This window comes from Zonotrichia albicollis, chromosome 3, assembly GCF_047830755.1.
Source record: "Zonotrichia albicollis isolate bZonAlb1 chromosome 3, bZonAlb1.hap1, whole genome shotgun sequence".
In the NCBI taxonomy this organism is placed as follows: Eukaryota; Metazoa; Chordata; class Aves; order Passeriformes; family Passerellidae; genus Zonotrichia; species Zonotrichia albicollis.
The window spans coordinates 67,215,874-67,231,142 of record NC_133821.1 but is presented as its reverse complement, the minus strand read 5'-3'; the positions used below and the strand labels follow the sequence as shown (position 1 = coordinate 67,231,142).

The window sequence follows — 15,269 nt, the reverse complement described above, 5'->3', positions numbered from 1 at the left end:
CGATTCCTGTGGCTGGATTAGTAAACCAGGGTGACCACACAGTTGGGATCCTTCCTTCTTCACTCTGCATTTTCTGGCCTCTTCCCATCTCAAGTCTTGTGGCTGTATGTTGAACAGCATTGCTTTTCTACTCTGGGCCTCAACATCTATGTTCAGAAATGAAAGTAGAGCTAGACTGCCTGTCTGGCAGCAATTTACAGTTTCTAGGCTTTGGACATACAGAAAAATTACAGCCTTTGTAGCCTTTAACACTAAATTTTCAGAGGTGATGTTCAAGAGTTACTTAGAGAGAGGCTGAATGTTTATGGCTGTCCTTGTTTGAAAGAGGAGCTGTAGAATCTGAGAAATCAAATAATTTTGAAAATCGCTTTGGTGAGGGTGTCTCAAACTGTGGCCTTTACATGACAATCTGTTCAGGTTCTGTTTCTTATTATTTCTTACAAGGTTCTGAATTCCCCATCCCTGGAGGTGTTGAAGACCAGGCTGGAAAGGGCTTTGAGTACCCTGGTTAGTGGAAGGTGTCCCTGTCCATGGATGGAGGGCTGGAAATAGATGATCTTTAAGGTCCCTTCCAACCCAAATTCTGTGATCCTATGATAGTTCCAGTATATGTAATTTTCAGTTTCTGGAGAATCTCTGTGCAATAATTATATTTTATGTTACTTGTGTTAACAGGATATGGCCTTAAAAAGCTAGGACACACCTAAGAACTAGAGTACATGGTATTGACAGACTCTACTGCTGTATGTCAAACTAGCATGTTTATCTCATGGTTTTCTGTCCATTATTATTCACAGAATGACTTGGCATGCAAAGCTGAATTCAGTAATTTTCAGAGGACAAGTATAAGTCAAATATCTCAGCTGGATCAATGTTTCCTCACAAACTACCATGACTTTGTGAGGTAACTTATTTCTTTGCATATATCTTGCCATTTCAACTGAAAGGACAAACCAAAGCATGCTTCTGTAAGGTCTGCATTTCCTCTGCTAGGGTCCAGGCTGTCCAAGGCTGAAACTTAACATAATTTGTTTGCAATTTTTAACAGAGGAAGAGAAGCATGTATGTGTGGGTATATAAATAAATAAATAAATAAATAAATAAATAAATAAATATATATATATAAAATAAGCTACAAAGCACAGACATTCTGTTAGTCTTATTGCCCTTGTCACTGGTGACCACAGAGGAGAGATCAGTGTCTGCCCCTTCTCTTCCCCTCATGAGGAAGCTGTAACTGCACTGAACTCTCCCCTCAGTCTCCTCTTCTCCAGGCTGAACAAAGCAAGTGACCTCAGCCACTCCTCATACGGCTTCTCCTCAAAGCCCTTCACCATCTCAGTCACCCTGCTTTGGATGCTAATAGCTTTATATCCTTCTTATCTTGTGGCACCCAGAACTACCCCAGCACTGGAGGTGAGGCTGCCCCAGCCCAGAGCAGAGCAGGATAATCCCCTCCCTTGCCTGGCTGGCCATGCTGTGCCTGATGCATCCCAGGACACTGTTTGCCCCTTTCTGCAGCTCTGCTTTCCAGTCTCTCACCTCCCCAGTCTGTCTGTATGTCCAGGGTTGTCCCATCCCAAGTGCAGAATCCAGCACTTTCTCTTGTTGAACTTGCTAAGGCTGGTGATTGCCCAGCCCTCTGATTTGTTCAGGTCTCTCTGCAGGAGCCCTGGGTTACCCCACTAGTGTCAGGTCACCAGTCTGGTGTTACCCCATACACTATAAGCCCCCGTGCCCAACCCATGAGCCAGTTGCTCACCCATCTCACAATGAGTTTATCCAGCCATGAGCTGGACACTGTGTCCAGAAGGACACTGTGAGAAATAGTATCTAAAGCTTTATTAAAATCTGAAAAGATTATATCAACTGGCTTCCCTTGATCAGCTGGGTGTGTTACCTTGTCTTAAAAGGAGATTAAGGTTGAAAAGCAAGACTTTCCTCATGAAATCATGCTGTTTGTGACCAATGACTGTGTTGTCCTTCAGGGCTTTTTCAATCACTCCAAAATAATGTTCCCAAAAAGTTTACCCTAAATGTGTGTATTTATTAGTTGGGTTTAATGAAATTGGCTTAAGCACAAATGGGTCTGTATGTTCAGGAACTGTTTTTTTCTTTCACTGGGCCCTGAAGTGTGCACTTTAATCCAAGGGACTGCAGAGGCTCTGTTCCTAGGGATTACTGTTTTGGGACAAAAATAAGGAACTTCAGATAAACCTTATTCGCTGGGGTAAGTACTGAAGCATTTTTACAAGCAGGTGTCAGATTTTCCCAAGTGCCTCTTCCTTCTCTACTGTCCATCATGTTTTTGGGTTGGGCACCCCTGCCTAGTCTTTTTTTTTTTTTTTTTCTGTATTCTTGCAAGCAGCCAGCACATAGTTTTGCTAATCTGTTTGGGAAAATGTTTTTGTCTCTTCTCTAGCTGGTTCAAGAGGTCTGCATGCACTTTGATGAACTTCAAAGCACTACTTTAAGTAGTCTTTTATTTCACCAAGGTTTATTTTCCTGTGGCCTAGAGCCCTCAGATTTCTTTGTTGGGACCACACGTGGCTGTACTAGTGTTTTGTTTCAAAAGTTCATTTTGAAATGCAGTTTGCTCCTTAAAGTAACATTTAAGTTTTTGTTCTAAAGAAATGTAATTTGAAATATTAGATTGTTTTTTTTAGAATTTTTGAAACAATGCTATCTAAGTGCTGCATTTTTTAATCAGCATTACTAGTTAACAGTTTTTTGAGTGTGATGTAAATAAGAAAATTTAAATATTTCAAACATTTTTCTTAAAAATATCTTGTTTAGTGTTGGCCATTGAAAGATTTTCCAAAGCATCTTAAATACTTTGAAAGAGTGCTTGCCCAAAAATAAAAGGATCACATGAGCACTTAGAAGTCCTATAAAGGCACAGTAAAGAAAGATTTATGACTAATTCCTGTGTTTTTGCTGGCACTTACCTTTGAAATTGTTTGGAGGTAAATGTAAGAATCTGACAGCACTTCCTGAAATAACTTTTTCCAATCTATTGAGTGCACTTAACCTTTTCCTTTCAGGTGGTTGGATTGTGCTAGTTTATCTGAGCATTAAAAAAGAAAAAAAGTGGCCTGGTGTCTGGATAATTTTGGAAAAGGCTTGCTAAAGTGAAACCTGGAGGAAATAATTATTCTGAATATGTTATGAAAGGATAAACCTCAGCCTATTCACAAAGGCCATATTATAATTCTAAGACCCTTACAAGAAATGCAGGGCAGGGATGCAATTTCTAGCTGAGCCTTTGAGGGAGAGAATTAACTTTAATAGAGACAAGGAATTTCTAAAAGCGTGAAAGCTGTACAGGATGTACATGAGATTGTTAGCTGAAGCTGGCCTTTTGGTTTGTTAATGCTTTCAGCTTTTCAAGCCGTTTATTCTTCAGACTGTTTACACTCAAGTGAGACACCCTAAGTACACGCTTCCAGAGTGTTTGCCTGCTGAGCCCTCCACTTTGGCACATTTGTGGGCACAGCTGATTGCCACACTCAGGGCCCTGTTGCTCCTGTCTCCAGAGCCACAGAGCCACACAGCAACTTGCTATTGCTGCCAGAAAACCATATCTTGTGCAGCGCCCTGGGACACTTTGTCAGCAGCTTTTTCATCAAATTTGGCATGCTCTAAGACAGCAGAATGCGGTTCTCAGATTTTGTGACTCTTCACGCAGCAGAGTCTGGGACTGAGGGATGGTGTCAGGGACAGATCGTGCCCAGGCAAAGCTGCTCTTGGCAAGAGGTAGAAATGGGCAGAAAAACCCTAAGTAATTTGACCAGTTATTATTTTATATCCTAGGGAATTGGATCAAATTTTTTTCCCACTGATGTTTTTCCTTAAAGAGTAGAGGGATCATCCAATAAGCAGGGATACAAAAGATACACAAAATAAGAATTTGCAGAGATTTTACCCCACAGATCAGACACTACCATTAATTTTTAAATAACTGAAAATTATCTGCCAGTTGTTATAGGTAGCAGAGGTCTCTAAATGGGTCACTTGAAATGTAAGTATGAAAGAGAATATTTTTCTAGTGCTGCTTACCACAACAGAATCTGAAACATTAAATATTTCTCAAATTCTATGGATCACTGCAGTATCTGCCCTTTGGGATGGAAAAAAGTAATGAGCAAGTACAATAACTGTAGAATTACTAAGTAGAGAAAAGGACATCAGAATAAGAAATAGTCTAAATGAAAGAGAAGGCCATAAGTGTAATACAAGTCAACAGAGTAATCTTTTGCAGAAAAGGCAGATTTTATTCTGTGAACAGAAAAACACATGGACAGGTCAATATGCTGTTTTAAGAGACTGGTAAGGCATCTTTCAGATTTTTATGCTCACTTAGCAAACAAAGTTCACATAAGAGCAAAGGAATTAAAAAAGAAAGGATGGAGGCAGAGTGGGTGGTGTAGCAGGAAAGGGAAGGGAAGATGTGTACCAAGAGAGAAGCATTTGAATTGCTGTCCAGGCTAACTGGAAATAGCTGAGAGAAAATAAGCTTTATTTCCTGCAGAGGACTTGGGCTGGCCATGAGGTAGTGAAGCAAACAGTTCACAGAGAGAGGCTTAATAATTGGAAATATTGTAAAGGCAAGTTAAAACAAGTTCCTGTGGGGCAGGTCTAGATATACAGTCTTTTAAGTGATGCTCTGCCTGTGCTTTACTGGATGCTACTGTATAATGAGTGCAGACTACAAAATTTCTGTGGGCTTGTTATGTTACTTATGTCACATCAGGACTGCAGGGAAGTTTGGCTGCTGGTACAGATCTCAGCAATTTCTCCCCCTGCTTAACAAGGCAGAATAGTACCTATGGATGTGTCTTTTGTTCTTTGTGCTGATTATGTACATGTTTTTTTCTTTGTAAATGTGCATTGCATGAAAAGAAAGGTTTTGGTGTTTGAATATATTTCTGTCAAATCTTTAAAAAATATCAATATTGGAAATTCCACTGTAAATATTTTTCACTTGAAAATTGAAGGAGAGAAATTTTCTTGTCTGAGCTTTTTCTTTCCAGAAATTAAATTTAAGTAGTCTTCAAAATATTAATCAGAGAATAATGTTTTCTCTTATTTCAGAAGATAAATTCTGGCATAAAATAGTATGGCATTTATCACATGTTATGGCTTGCATGGCATCTCTTAGTTGGTTCTTCTAAGATGTATTTCTGGCCTTCATTTTATCCCATGGGCAAAATGTCCTGGCACACCAAACCTCAGGCAGTGGGGAGTGGTTGCTTTGAAGGCTTGGCTTCTAAGGGAAGCAGTTCCACTCCTGAGCAGTAAAGACAGAATTACAAATCATATAAGGCAAGGCTCTATGCATAAATGACATTTCATGGCTTTACAGGTATTGCATAGAAATATTTGTGATTTTTTTAAGATGTATTTTTTTAATTCTAGCAGGACTGACTTGAAAAACTTCATCGTTTGTCTTGCTGATAGTTGATAGCACTTATAAAGAGTTACTCACCACAGGATTGCAAAAATTTTAAATTCAGCCTTGGTAAAAAAGATATAGTTACGTCCTTTTATGATTAATGAGTTATATGTTGTTAAGAGATGGCAATACTAAGGTTCCTCAAATCTTCTTTAGTTACAAATCTCAGTATGTGCTTGTGCAACTGCTGGTTCAGGTCACAGGAAAAAAAAAAGGATTATATATAAATATTGCAGAAGCTCAATAATCATGGTAGACTGGGTTGCTGGGTGCAGGGGGAGGCAGAAGAGTGGACCCATCCTGCCCAAGACATGAAGAAAATGAATAGTGAGAGAGAGAGGAGAGCTTTGGATGCAATGCCTGAAGGGAATCTGGGCATGAGGGAAGCAGCCAGGCAGAGTCTGGCCAGGCAGCAGAAGAGGGAAATTTGTCCTTTCCAGACAGGGAGATGATGCTGGAAGGGAAAGCTCAAAGGTGAAGGTGGGTGTAAGAATGGGACCAGTGGGGCTGGATAGGCCAAATGAGAGCAGTGGACAAAGAACATCTGCAGGAGGACGGAGCAGAGGTTCCCACCAGCAGCAGTGGCAGCAGCCTCTGTTTGTCTACGAGCTTTTACTTCTCCTAAAACAGAGTAGAAGAAGGGACTTGTAGTGCCACTACATACAGCAGTTAGTGGGTGTCACTGATATCCCTCCTCTGCTGCTGAATGAATGATCTGCCATCCCATGTTCCATTAACACAAATGAAGGGTCCCCCAACATGGCCCTGCTCTGCTGCCTGTGACTCTGTGAGGCAGAAGGGTTTTTCTAGATGTCTCTTTGGAAGGTGAGAAGCTACATGCCAAAAAGCTATTATTTGCAAACTTGTGATTTTATTAAGCCCAAGATAAGGTGACCTGTGTAAATCTTATTTGGTCCCTTCATGATTATTATTATTATAATTTTTGCCATGTTTATAAGATAATTATAAGTGCGCTGCTGTTCCAATATATGAAAAGGATAATTTGTAGAATGTGTCATTCTTCTATAGTGGAATATGTCACTGTAAATTCTCTACTCATTTTTCCCAAAGGCTGATAACTAAAAAAGGAAAGAGACAAAAATTATTATGTGGAAGCAGCTGATTTTCTGGCCTGAAGGACTGAATTTCTGTCTAATTCTGCCACAAATGCTTCTGTTAAGTTCAGAAATCATTAAATCTAACTCTTCACAAGCACTCTGGTGTTGTATTGTAATTTTCTTTGTGCAAAATGGAAGTCCTACAGTCTGATTCATGTAAGTGCTGAACATTTGCTCTTGCAATTGCAGACAAGAAAAGTAGCACTCTGAGCATTCAAAACCTATTTAATGGTGAGTACTTAAAAACTCAGGTTGCCCATAACTCAGTATATACTTTTGACCTTAGTCTCTCTCAGTCTCATTTTTTATCCTTTTGACTCAGAAGAGTATTGGAAAAATACATTCATTAGGACCTGCCAGCTGCTAAATTGCTATAGTGGCATGGAAATACTGGGAGGAAATTAATTCTCAATTCGGACAATGTGCTGATAGTAAGGCACCAGACACTGAGCAGTCATGGAAAAAAAGCCTCACAGACAGAGTAGCTGCTCATTTAACTAATTCTTTTTTTTTTTGGTGCACTGATGAGCCTGTTGCCCTTTGAAAAAAAGTATGGTCACGTAATTAAAGATATACATATACACAGGACAGATAAATGAAGGTTTGAGCAGCATTTGCAAGATGCAGTTCAACCACTCTGTGTTTAAAATCTTGATTTTTTTTTAATGTAAACTCATATAAAGAAAATGTGTGGGTGTTTCTGCATTCACCTTATGTACGAAAAGAAATTATAAACTTCTCTGCATAAGAAAAAAAACCCTCAGAAATTTGCTATTGCTTCAAAACTATTTCATTTTTGGGCTATTCCATAAAGTACAGCTACACCACCATTCTTTACTTAAGAATAATGAAAATGACCCTGTAAGTGAGCTGTAGTTTTGATTCCATCAGCACTGAGAATCAGAATGAAAGAGAGACAATTTCTCAGTATTTATTTGGAAGAATGTTTTGGTATGGATTTAAATTTTGGACCCATAGAACTGGCAAATAGATCTCTTTCCCATTAAGAGCCCATTCCTCACTCCCCTGCTATCCCCAAGAAAAACTTCCACATTTTTCAGAAAGCTGGGCAAACCTCTATGTTGTCAAGGGAATCTGCTGCAAAATTATTAGCTGACATGTATAAGCCCTGGAAAACGAATACAAGGACTGAAAGTATGGGAGAGGGAAGCATTGAAAACACCCAAATTCAGGTATTTGACACATGAACAAGCAGTCTGGGCTTCTTTACCCTCCCATCAGTAGAACCTCCAGGAAATGTGGTTGGAGATGTTGTGGACTACTCATTGACAGTGCATAAGCACATCTCTCTAGACTTTAATGCAGTCTGCAAATATTGGTGACAGATCTGACAATAAAATTAAATTTGTCAAAAATGAAGCTTTAAGAAACTGCAAGAATGTGCAAATTTATACTGACTTTATAGACAGTTCTAGAGGACATTTTGATGCACACATGGAGTGGTTTAGTTTTGGCATATCAAAATGTAGCATTTCAATCACTTGTTTTAAAATTAACCAGGGTTAAGAATGAAGGAAGATGATAAAATTAATGCCAAAGGAAATGTTTAATTTCACATCAAATAAGAAGTTTTGATGACCTAAGAAGATAAGCTTTTGTTTTCATGTTGCCAGAACTTGTCCTCAACACTACTGTTGCTTGGTCAATACCAAGTTATTTTACATAAATTTTGAAATTTAAGTTGCCAAATCAAATTTCATTTTATTTTAGTCCTAAAGAAAGCATTTCAGTATCTTCTGAATACTAAATGCATTTCTTGATACACTGTGAAATACCGTCAGCATTTAAAGATTATTTTATTATTCAACTTTCATATAACTTTATTTTAGTTTATTTTTCTTACATTTCTCTTTTGTCAGTTATATTTTTTCTTTTTTTCTGCAATGAGGTCAGTCAGTTTTCAGTTGGTTTCCTTGCATTATTCTTATTTGGCCTTCATATATATCTTCTGTTATATTTAAAGTAGTTCTTCGTATTACCTCTCCTTATTCTTTTATGTCAATATTTCTTCACCTCATCCATTCACTGCATCAGCTTGGGGTTTTCTATGTAAGTAGCTCTGTTGAGGTGTCCCCAGCATTTACCCCAAAGGAAAAGACAACATATGATCAAAAGCCATGAAATTAATGAGAATAAGTTACCAGAGGAGTATTTCTCTGTCAGCATGGTCTGTCTTGTTTAGGTGTTAGGATGGCTCCTACCCTGTCTGGGTGTCAAAGGGGCTGCTGTGCAGCTCTGCTCTGGTGGTCTTCCTGGTTACAGTTTGTATTTCCCTTGACAGAAAGACTTGTGAAGGCACAGGTAGCTGTCAGGGCTGTGGGAATGGGAAGAGAAGTATCTAGCCATGCATTCCACTTAGAAGCATCAATTAAAGGCAGCTCTTCCTCATCCTACAGCTTCTTTTCGTGGCCAGACTTTCACAGCTATGTTTATCCCATACAGAAACTGCAGAAACTGTTGGTCAACCTGAATGTCAGGTTTAGTGAGGCACTGAGCTGGAAGGGACATCATCGTTGTCTAAGGGAAATGCTTATTGCTCTTGGTTTTGGTGCTGCACCAAGGGCATTGCTGATCATCAGGGAGTAAAATGAAGATAGTGGGGCAAGAAAGTCCTGCATATATTTTTGTTACCTAGACAAGGTCAGGGCATGGTGCAAAGATCAGCATGGTGGCTCTCGCTGCTGAATGGCAGGGTTTGGCCAGGTTAAGTAGCCTCTCCCAGGGCATGGGTCAGGAGCTATGCAAGAGTTCTCCTCTGGTGTCGTAAACAAAACCGTCCTGTTTTGGGAGGAAAAGAATTTAGTAGAGTGAGTTGCATGTGCTCAGAGCCATGGATCAGGAATGATTGACAATGAGGTCTCAGGGTGAGCCCTTGCTGATCTTCATCACCAATGGAGTATCAGGCAAGGAGTGATGCCAGTTTCTGCTCCCATTGCTGGAGCCCACCTTCATGGCTGTAGCCTCTCTTGTGCTGGCTTGGTGCATGATCATGTCCCAAAGTTCCATCTGGCCTAAAATATCCTGTGATTCTGTCCATTTGAGATACAACTTCATGTTAGGCATTCTCTCTCTTGTGAGGTTGTACTTAGCTTAATTACAACCCTAGATATTTTTAGTCTTTTTTTAAGCCAATACGTTCATTTGCATGGCACATGTTTTTTTTTTTCAGATTCATTGGGGTTACTTTTTGAGAATGCAGTTTTGAGGCCTTTAATATATTTGTCAGTTTTCTCTATTTATTTATATACTTGCTCAATCCTATTGCAGTACTTCTCCTTGAGATGCCTTCTAAGTGTTTTGAAGCACTTAGATATGTTCAAAAAGTATTTCATAAGTATTTTGCCCCATACAGAAGTTTACATTTTAACAGCAGATTAATTTCATAGGGAACGGCAGGCTGGTGTCCTTATAAGTCCAATGTGTGGAAAAGCATTTGTACTAGACCTTGACTGCTTTTGAAATAACCATTAGTTTTGAGGCACCTTACCCTGGGAGATTTCATCCATTCTGGAAAGCAGATTAAAGTTTTGTGTTTGAATCCAGAAAACTGGAATTTCTCAAGGTGTCTTTAACTATTTGTATAATTTCCCCCTTAAGTCCTCCTACACCAAAACCTCTTTTTTTTCAGGTAAAGATGGTGTTCTGAATAAATTTGGCTTCACATCACTGTTATGAGGATAGTGTACTTTGGACCATCCTAAATTCATTCTGCCTGCCAGTCAGATTCTCCTGATGTAAAAAACCTGAGTTTACATTATAAAACTGTAATTGTCTCATGCACACTTCTTTTTTACTTTGCAGTTAATGTAGGTTTAATAATCTCTTTCTGATTCAGAGCTGCAGATGATGACTGAATGTATAAAGCAGAGGTGTGTTGTTTCCTTACACACTCATCAAAGTGTGAAACAGGAAAGGGAGTGTGGGAGACAAGTTTCTTCTGCTCTGTGGGTTCCAAACACTTTCCATTTTATCTCTGCTGTGTTATTACATTTGGAAATGTGCAGTAAATTCTGGGTTTTTTCGATTTCTAATCTGTTCTGGTTTTGTGCAGGCCTTGGAGAGAGGGCTTTATCTGGGATTTTCTTTCTTTCTGATTTGTGGGTTTTTTCGGTAAACATAGTTGGCAAGATCTTTTGGTCTTTTATTTTTTTGTAGTTGTTTGCATAGGTTACAAAGGGAATTGCAGAAAAGGTTCTGCTCTTATATTTTGGGAATGATGATCTTTCCAAAGTCATTAAGCTGGGTCAGGTTGTTGTACTATGTTCTCCAGAAGACCAGCCCTTGAAACCTAACTGAAAACTTGATGGAGAGTGGACTGTTATGGGTTTTTTTTTTTTTTTGTCAGGACACAGCACCAGTGGTCTGTGATGTACACTAACCAGCAGCTGGTTTCTGGATGAAATCTGATATGTTATTTTGATTTAGCAATCTCTATGATTGGGATCCTCTTTTCACAAAAAGTTTTTCTCCTCACCTCCTCTAATAATTACTTAATTTATTACCAGCTTTTATTTCTACTATATATAAATGGAAAGAATGTTATTTTTGGGGAATATGGGGCTAAGGGTATTTTAGTGTGCTTCCCACTGTGGTTCACCAAAGCCTGAATGTGATGACTCTGCAGGGCCAGTTTGCAAAACCTTGCTCAAATGCCACTGGAGTGGGACTGATTCTGAGGGTGGGAAGCAGCAAGGTCATCTTTAGATTCCTTCTGCCTTGTGAAAGCCTGTGTTGACAGATTCATAGTGCTCTCTCCATGTTGTAAGCTTGTGTGCAGAGAGGCGATGGTATTTTTTGAGCAATTTTTAATCTTTCTCAAGTATAACTTCAATAAAAATGTGCTTGCAAACCTAGGCTTGATCTGAAAAAGGATTGCTATTCAGAAAAAATGAAAATTTAATTTACCTGGACTGATAGATCGGTGATGACTGATACTTTTTGGTATTTCTTAATTTTGGTTTTACCTATGAAAGGGTTTTCTTTTGTATCAAACTGGGAAACTAGGATTGCTTTAGTAAGCCTGTAATATTGGAAAACTGCTACACACCTGTAAAAATATGTAATTGTTTTGAAACTTCAAATTTTTTTCTTATACTGTTTTTAAAGTGCAAAGTTTTGATTTTTTTACTCTTATTGATATGAAAATAATTCTGGGAACCTTATCTTCTATAACATGCATATTTGTATCAGTTAAAAAAAATTGTCAAAAATTATGAATATCTATAAGTCATCACATATACCTAATGGATTAGTCTATGGCTGTTAAAATTATATTGATGGTTATTAGATTGATTGCTGGATTACTTAAAATACTTGAAACATTCTTGTGGTTATGTGCACCTAAGAGTATGTATTTTAAAGAAGCCACAACATGGTTTATTTAAACTTGCACTGACAGAGGTGATAAAGCTGCAGACAGATGAGAATGGGGTGGAGAAGACAAGAAACAACAGCTTTGATCATACTTAGTAGAGAAAAAAAGGAAGTCAATTAAATGAGGCACTGGGATAAAGCAAATTCAAAGGAAGGTTCAGGATCTTGAGAAGAATAAAAATATTAGCTAGGTTTGTTGGGCTGGAAAAGATAAAAGGTGAGTTATATGTACAATGTGTGTGTTGTATCCATAATGATTGATTAATGATACTGTATTAATTTTGGTACATTTGAAATTTTTAATCTTTTTCATGTTAACATCTATTATGTTAACAACATGTTAACATAATCATTCATGTTAACATCATGTTAACATAAATATTCAAGGACTTTTTCCCCTGCCTAGTTTCATAGAATCATGTTGTCAATTGCGACATTCTCCAATTTTCCTGTCTCACTAAAAACCAGAGATGTGTCATGTCAGTCCTTCACCCTTTACAGTTCTTCCCTTCTGCACAAGTTCCAAGCAAAAGGAAAAGGTTATTTAAGTAAATGTTCAAAATTAGCTGATATATAAGTCTTGGCAAAGAACATTGGGTTTAAAAAATGCAGTTTTCCTGAATGCTGCCAGTAGCAGTTTCTGCTAACTTGGTAAAGCCTCATGTTGCTCTAATAACTGATATATTTTCATTTAAAAGCTTTGAATTAATATAATATTTGGGGACAGAAATTAAATATATATATATAAAGTCTTGAGGGGATGGCTGAGAGCACATGTGAGAATGTCCAGGTGCCTTTGGCTGGTAGAAAGCAGTGGAGAGGTACTGCAGCAGGAGATGTCAGGGAACTTAGGCTGGATGAGATATTACAGCATACCAACGGAAATCAGAAAGCTGCTGGGGAGTACAGGTTTGGAGCAGGAAGGTTTGGTTGGTGCCAAATGTCTCGGTTCATCAAAGCATAGCAAGTTTGCTGCTCTCAAGAAGGGAATAAGGCAAATTAGGTATGTAGGAAGAAATCTGAAAGATTTTCCTAGGCTCAAAACCAGGATATGGTTCTTTGCGAAAATATTGAGACTCTGGGGAGACAAAGCCCCCTATTTACTGACCAGCAATTAAAGCGTGCATGTAAGTGGATAATTACTATAAACAGTAGGATTCTTCATGCTTTAGCTTGTCTGGTGCTGTCACACCCAATGGTATTTGTCTCCTGGACAATTTTTAGCGCAGACTCTTACTGGAAAGCATGTTTTGCAAAGAACCGTTTGCCTTCCAGGGGCAGTCCCAGAGTTCACTGGTGGCTCCCTTGGCAATTTCACATCCTCTCAGCTTTGTGCACCACACCCGCAGCAGCTGCCCATAATAACCTCTTACCAGGTTCAGTGGGTGTGAATTCCTTGCCATTTACAGATAGATCTGTTTGGTTGTCACCTGCACGGCATCCTGCACATGCTGGCCATGTGCATGTCTAGTACATGTCCAGTATTGTCTGTGTCACTGGAAAAAAAGTTCTTTGGCAACAATTTTTTACGTTTGTTTTTTTAAATATGCTTGTTTTTTGTTGTACTGAAACAGCCTAATTTTTATGAAGGTGGTATTGTAATGAGAAAAGGCACTTTTTCATGCAGTATTAGATCTTGACAAGTGAAGGAAAGCTTGCATCTCTAATTGGGCAATAACACTTGAAAACAGCTTGGTTAATAACTTAGGTTTATATAATATAATAATTTAAGTTAATAATTAAACTAATTCAGGTGCAGTCGTAAGTGTTTTTCGGCTCAGATTCTCAACCTAACTACGATATTACAGTTGTGCTGAAACCTTTGGATGAGAGCAGGTACACAAAATAGTGCTGTTTTTTTTGGTATTTCTTTGTGTTGCTGAAAATTTGTTTAATTTAACAAATATTTGGTTAATTTATCAATTTTTTAAAAAATATTTTTCAAGGTAAAATAGCCAATAACTTCAGGCAGATGTATAAGAAATTGCTCTGTGTCTTACTAATTCTGCAACTTTTCAACTAGGAGAGAGAGCAGTAGAAAATTTCTTTCTTATTTTTATCTATCAGTTGTTTTCAAGCAAGCATGGTTTTTTATTTTTACAACCTGAAGCAGAGGATGAAGCTTGACCTCCCTGAAAGAACTGCGCTTGTTTTTCTTTTTATTTTTTATTTTTTTCTGCTCTCGACAGGCCGAGCTCCGACAACAGGCGGCACAGCATCCGGGAGAGGATGTCCAGCAGCAGCGAGAAGGGGAGCCTGGCCATGGAGTCCACCAAGGAGACGCGGTACTGCGCCGTCTGCAACGACTACGCCTCGGGCTACCACTACGGGGTCTGGTCCTGCGAGGGCTGCAAGGCCTTCTTCAAAAGGAGCATTCAAGGTAATAACCTGCTCCAGTGAGTCACCTTTACTCCTTGCTCTTTATATTCCGTCTTGAGGAAACTGAAAGTACTTGAGATTCCAGCCTGAGTCTGGGACAATGACGTTTACTGGGTTTTCATTAGCAGTTGTTGTGCTCTCCCACATAGTTTTAGCTCTGTACTTGGTGAATGCTTCTAGCAGGTATAAAGATGTTGTTACTTAGCCCAACATTAATCAGGAAAAGCAAAGCGTTTCTGTATCATCCTTGCTTTACGTATATCTGACCATGGTGGTAGCAAGATATTCAATTTAAAAATCCATATTGGATCAAGATGATCAATCTTTCAGGCTATGCATATCTCTCCTCTTATCCAAGGCATTTTTGAGAATTCCGTGTCAGATGATTAATTCCTGCTGATTGATTTATTAATCTTAATTTAGTGCTCCATTATTAGCCAGATGGTTCAGTTCAAATCTCAGTTCCTTAAAGATGCTAGATGTCTTCTGAGAGCCGGTATTGAAAAGGAATGTTTCCTTGATGAGACATTATGTGTCTGTCAACAAAGCAGGGCTTTGAATCGTACACAGAATGGTTTTGTTCACAGACTTGTTGTGGTTAAAAAGGCTAGTGGAGTAAAGGGCATCTAACAAAACAAGTGTTAATTACTGTGACAGAGATAATTCTTTCCTTGAATGCCTGTCACTTTGTGGAATGGATGTTTTTTTTATTTTGCTTTGTTCAACATCTCTTAAAATGAGTAAGAAGTAATTGTAATTCTGCAAAAAATACAGGTACTATTCAGTATCTAAGATTCAGAGAAGAAAATAAAAGATTTCTTCCTTTTAAGCAGAAAACTGGCGAAGTACTGTGCTTTATTTAGGTTTCTATAGCTTTTAAAATCTTCAGGTGGTACATAAGCACAAAAATTTCTGTTGCCTGT

At 38.5% G+C, this 15,269-nt stretch overlaps 1 protein-coding gene across 1 annotated transcript in view; it reads left to right on the top strand.

Moving 5' to 3' along the window:
* The window catches only part of ESR1 (estrogen receptor 1), a 178,988-nt gene that overhangs the window by 90,624 nt on the left and 73,095 nt on the right, over positions 1 to 15,269 (top strand). Inside the window, exon 4 of the mRNA XM_074537738.1 lies at positions 14,157 to 14,347. Within this exon, the coding sequence (XP_074393839.1) occupies positions 14,157 to 14,347 (191 nt within the window). The remainder of the gene's footprint in view (positions 1 to 14,156; positions 14,348 to 15,269) is intronic.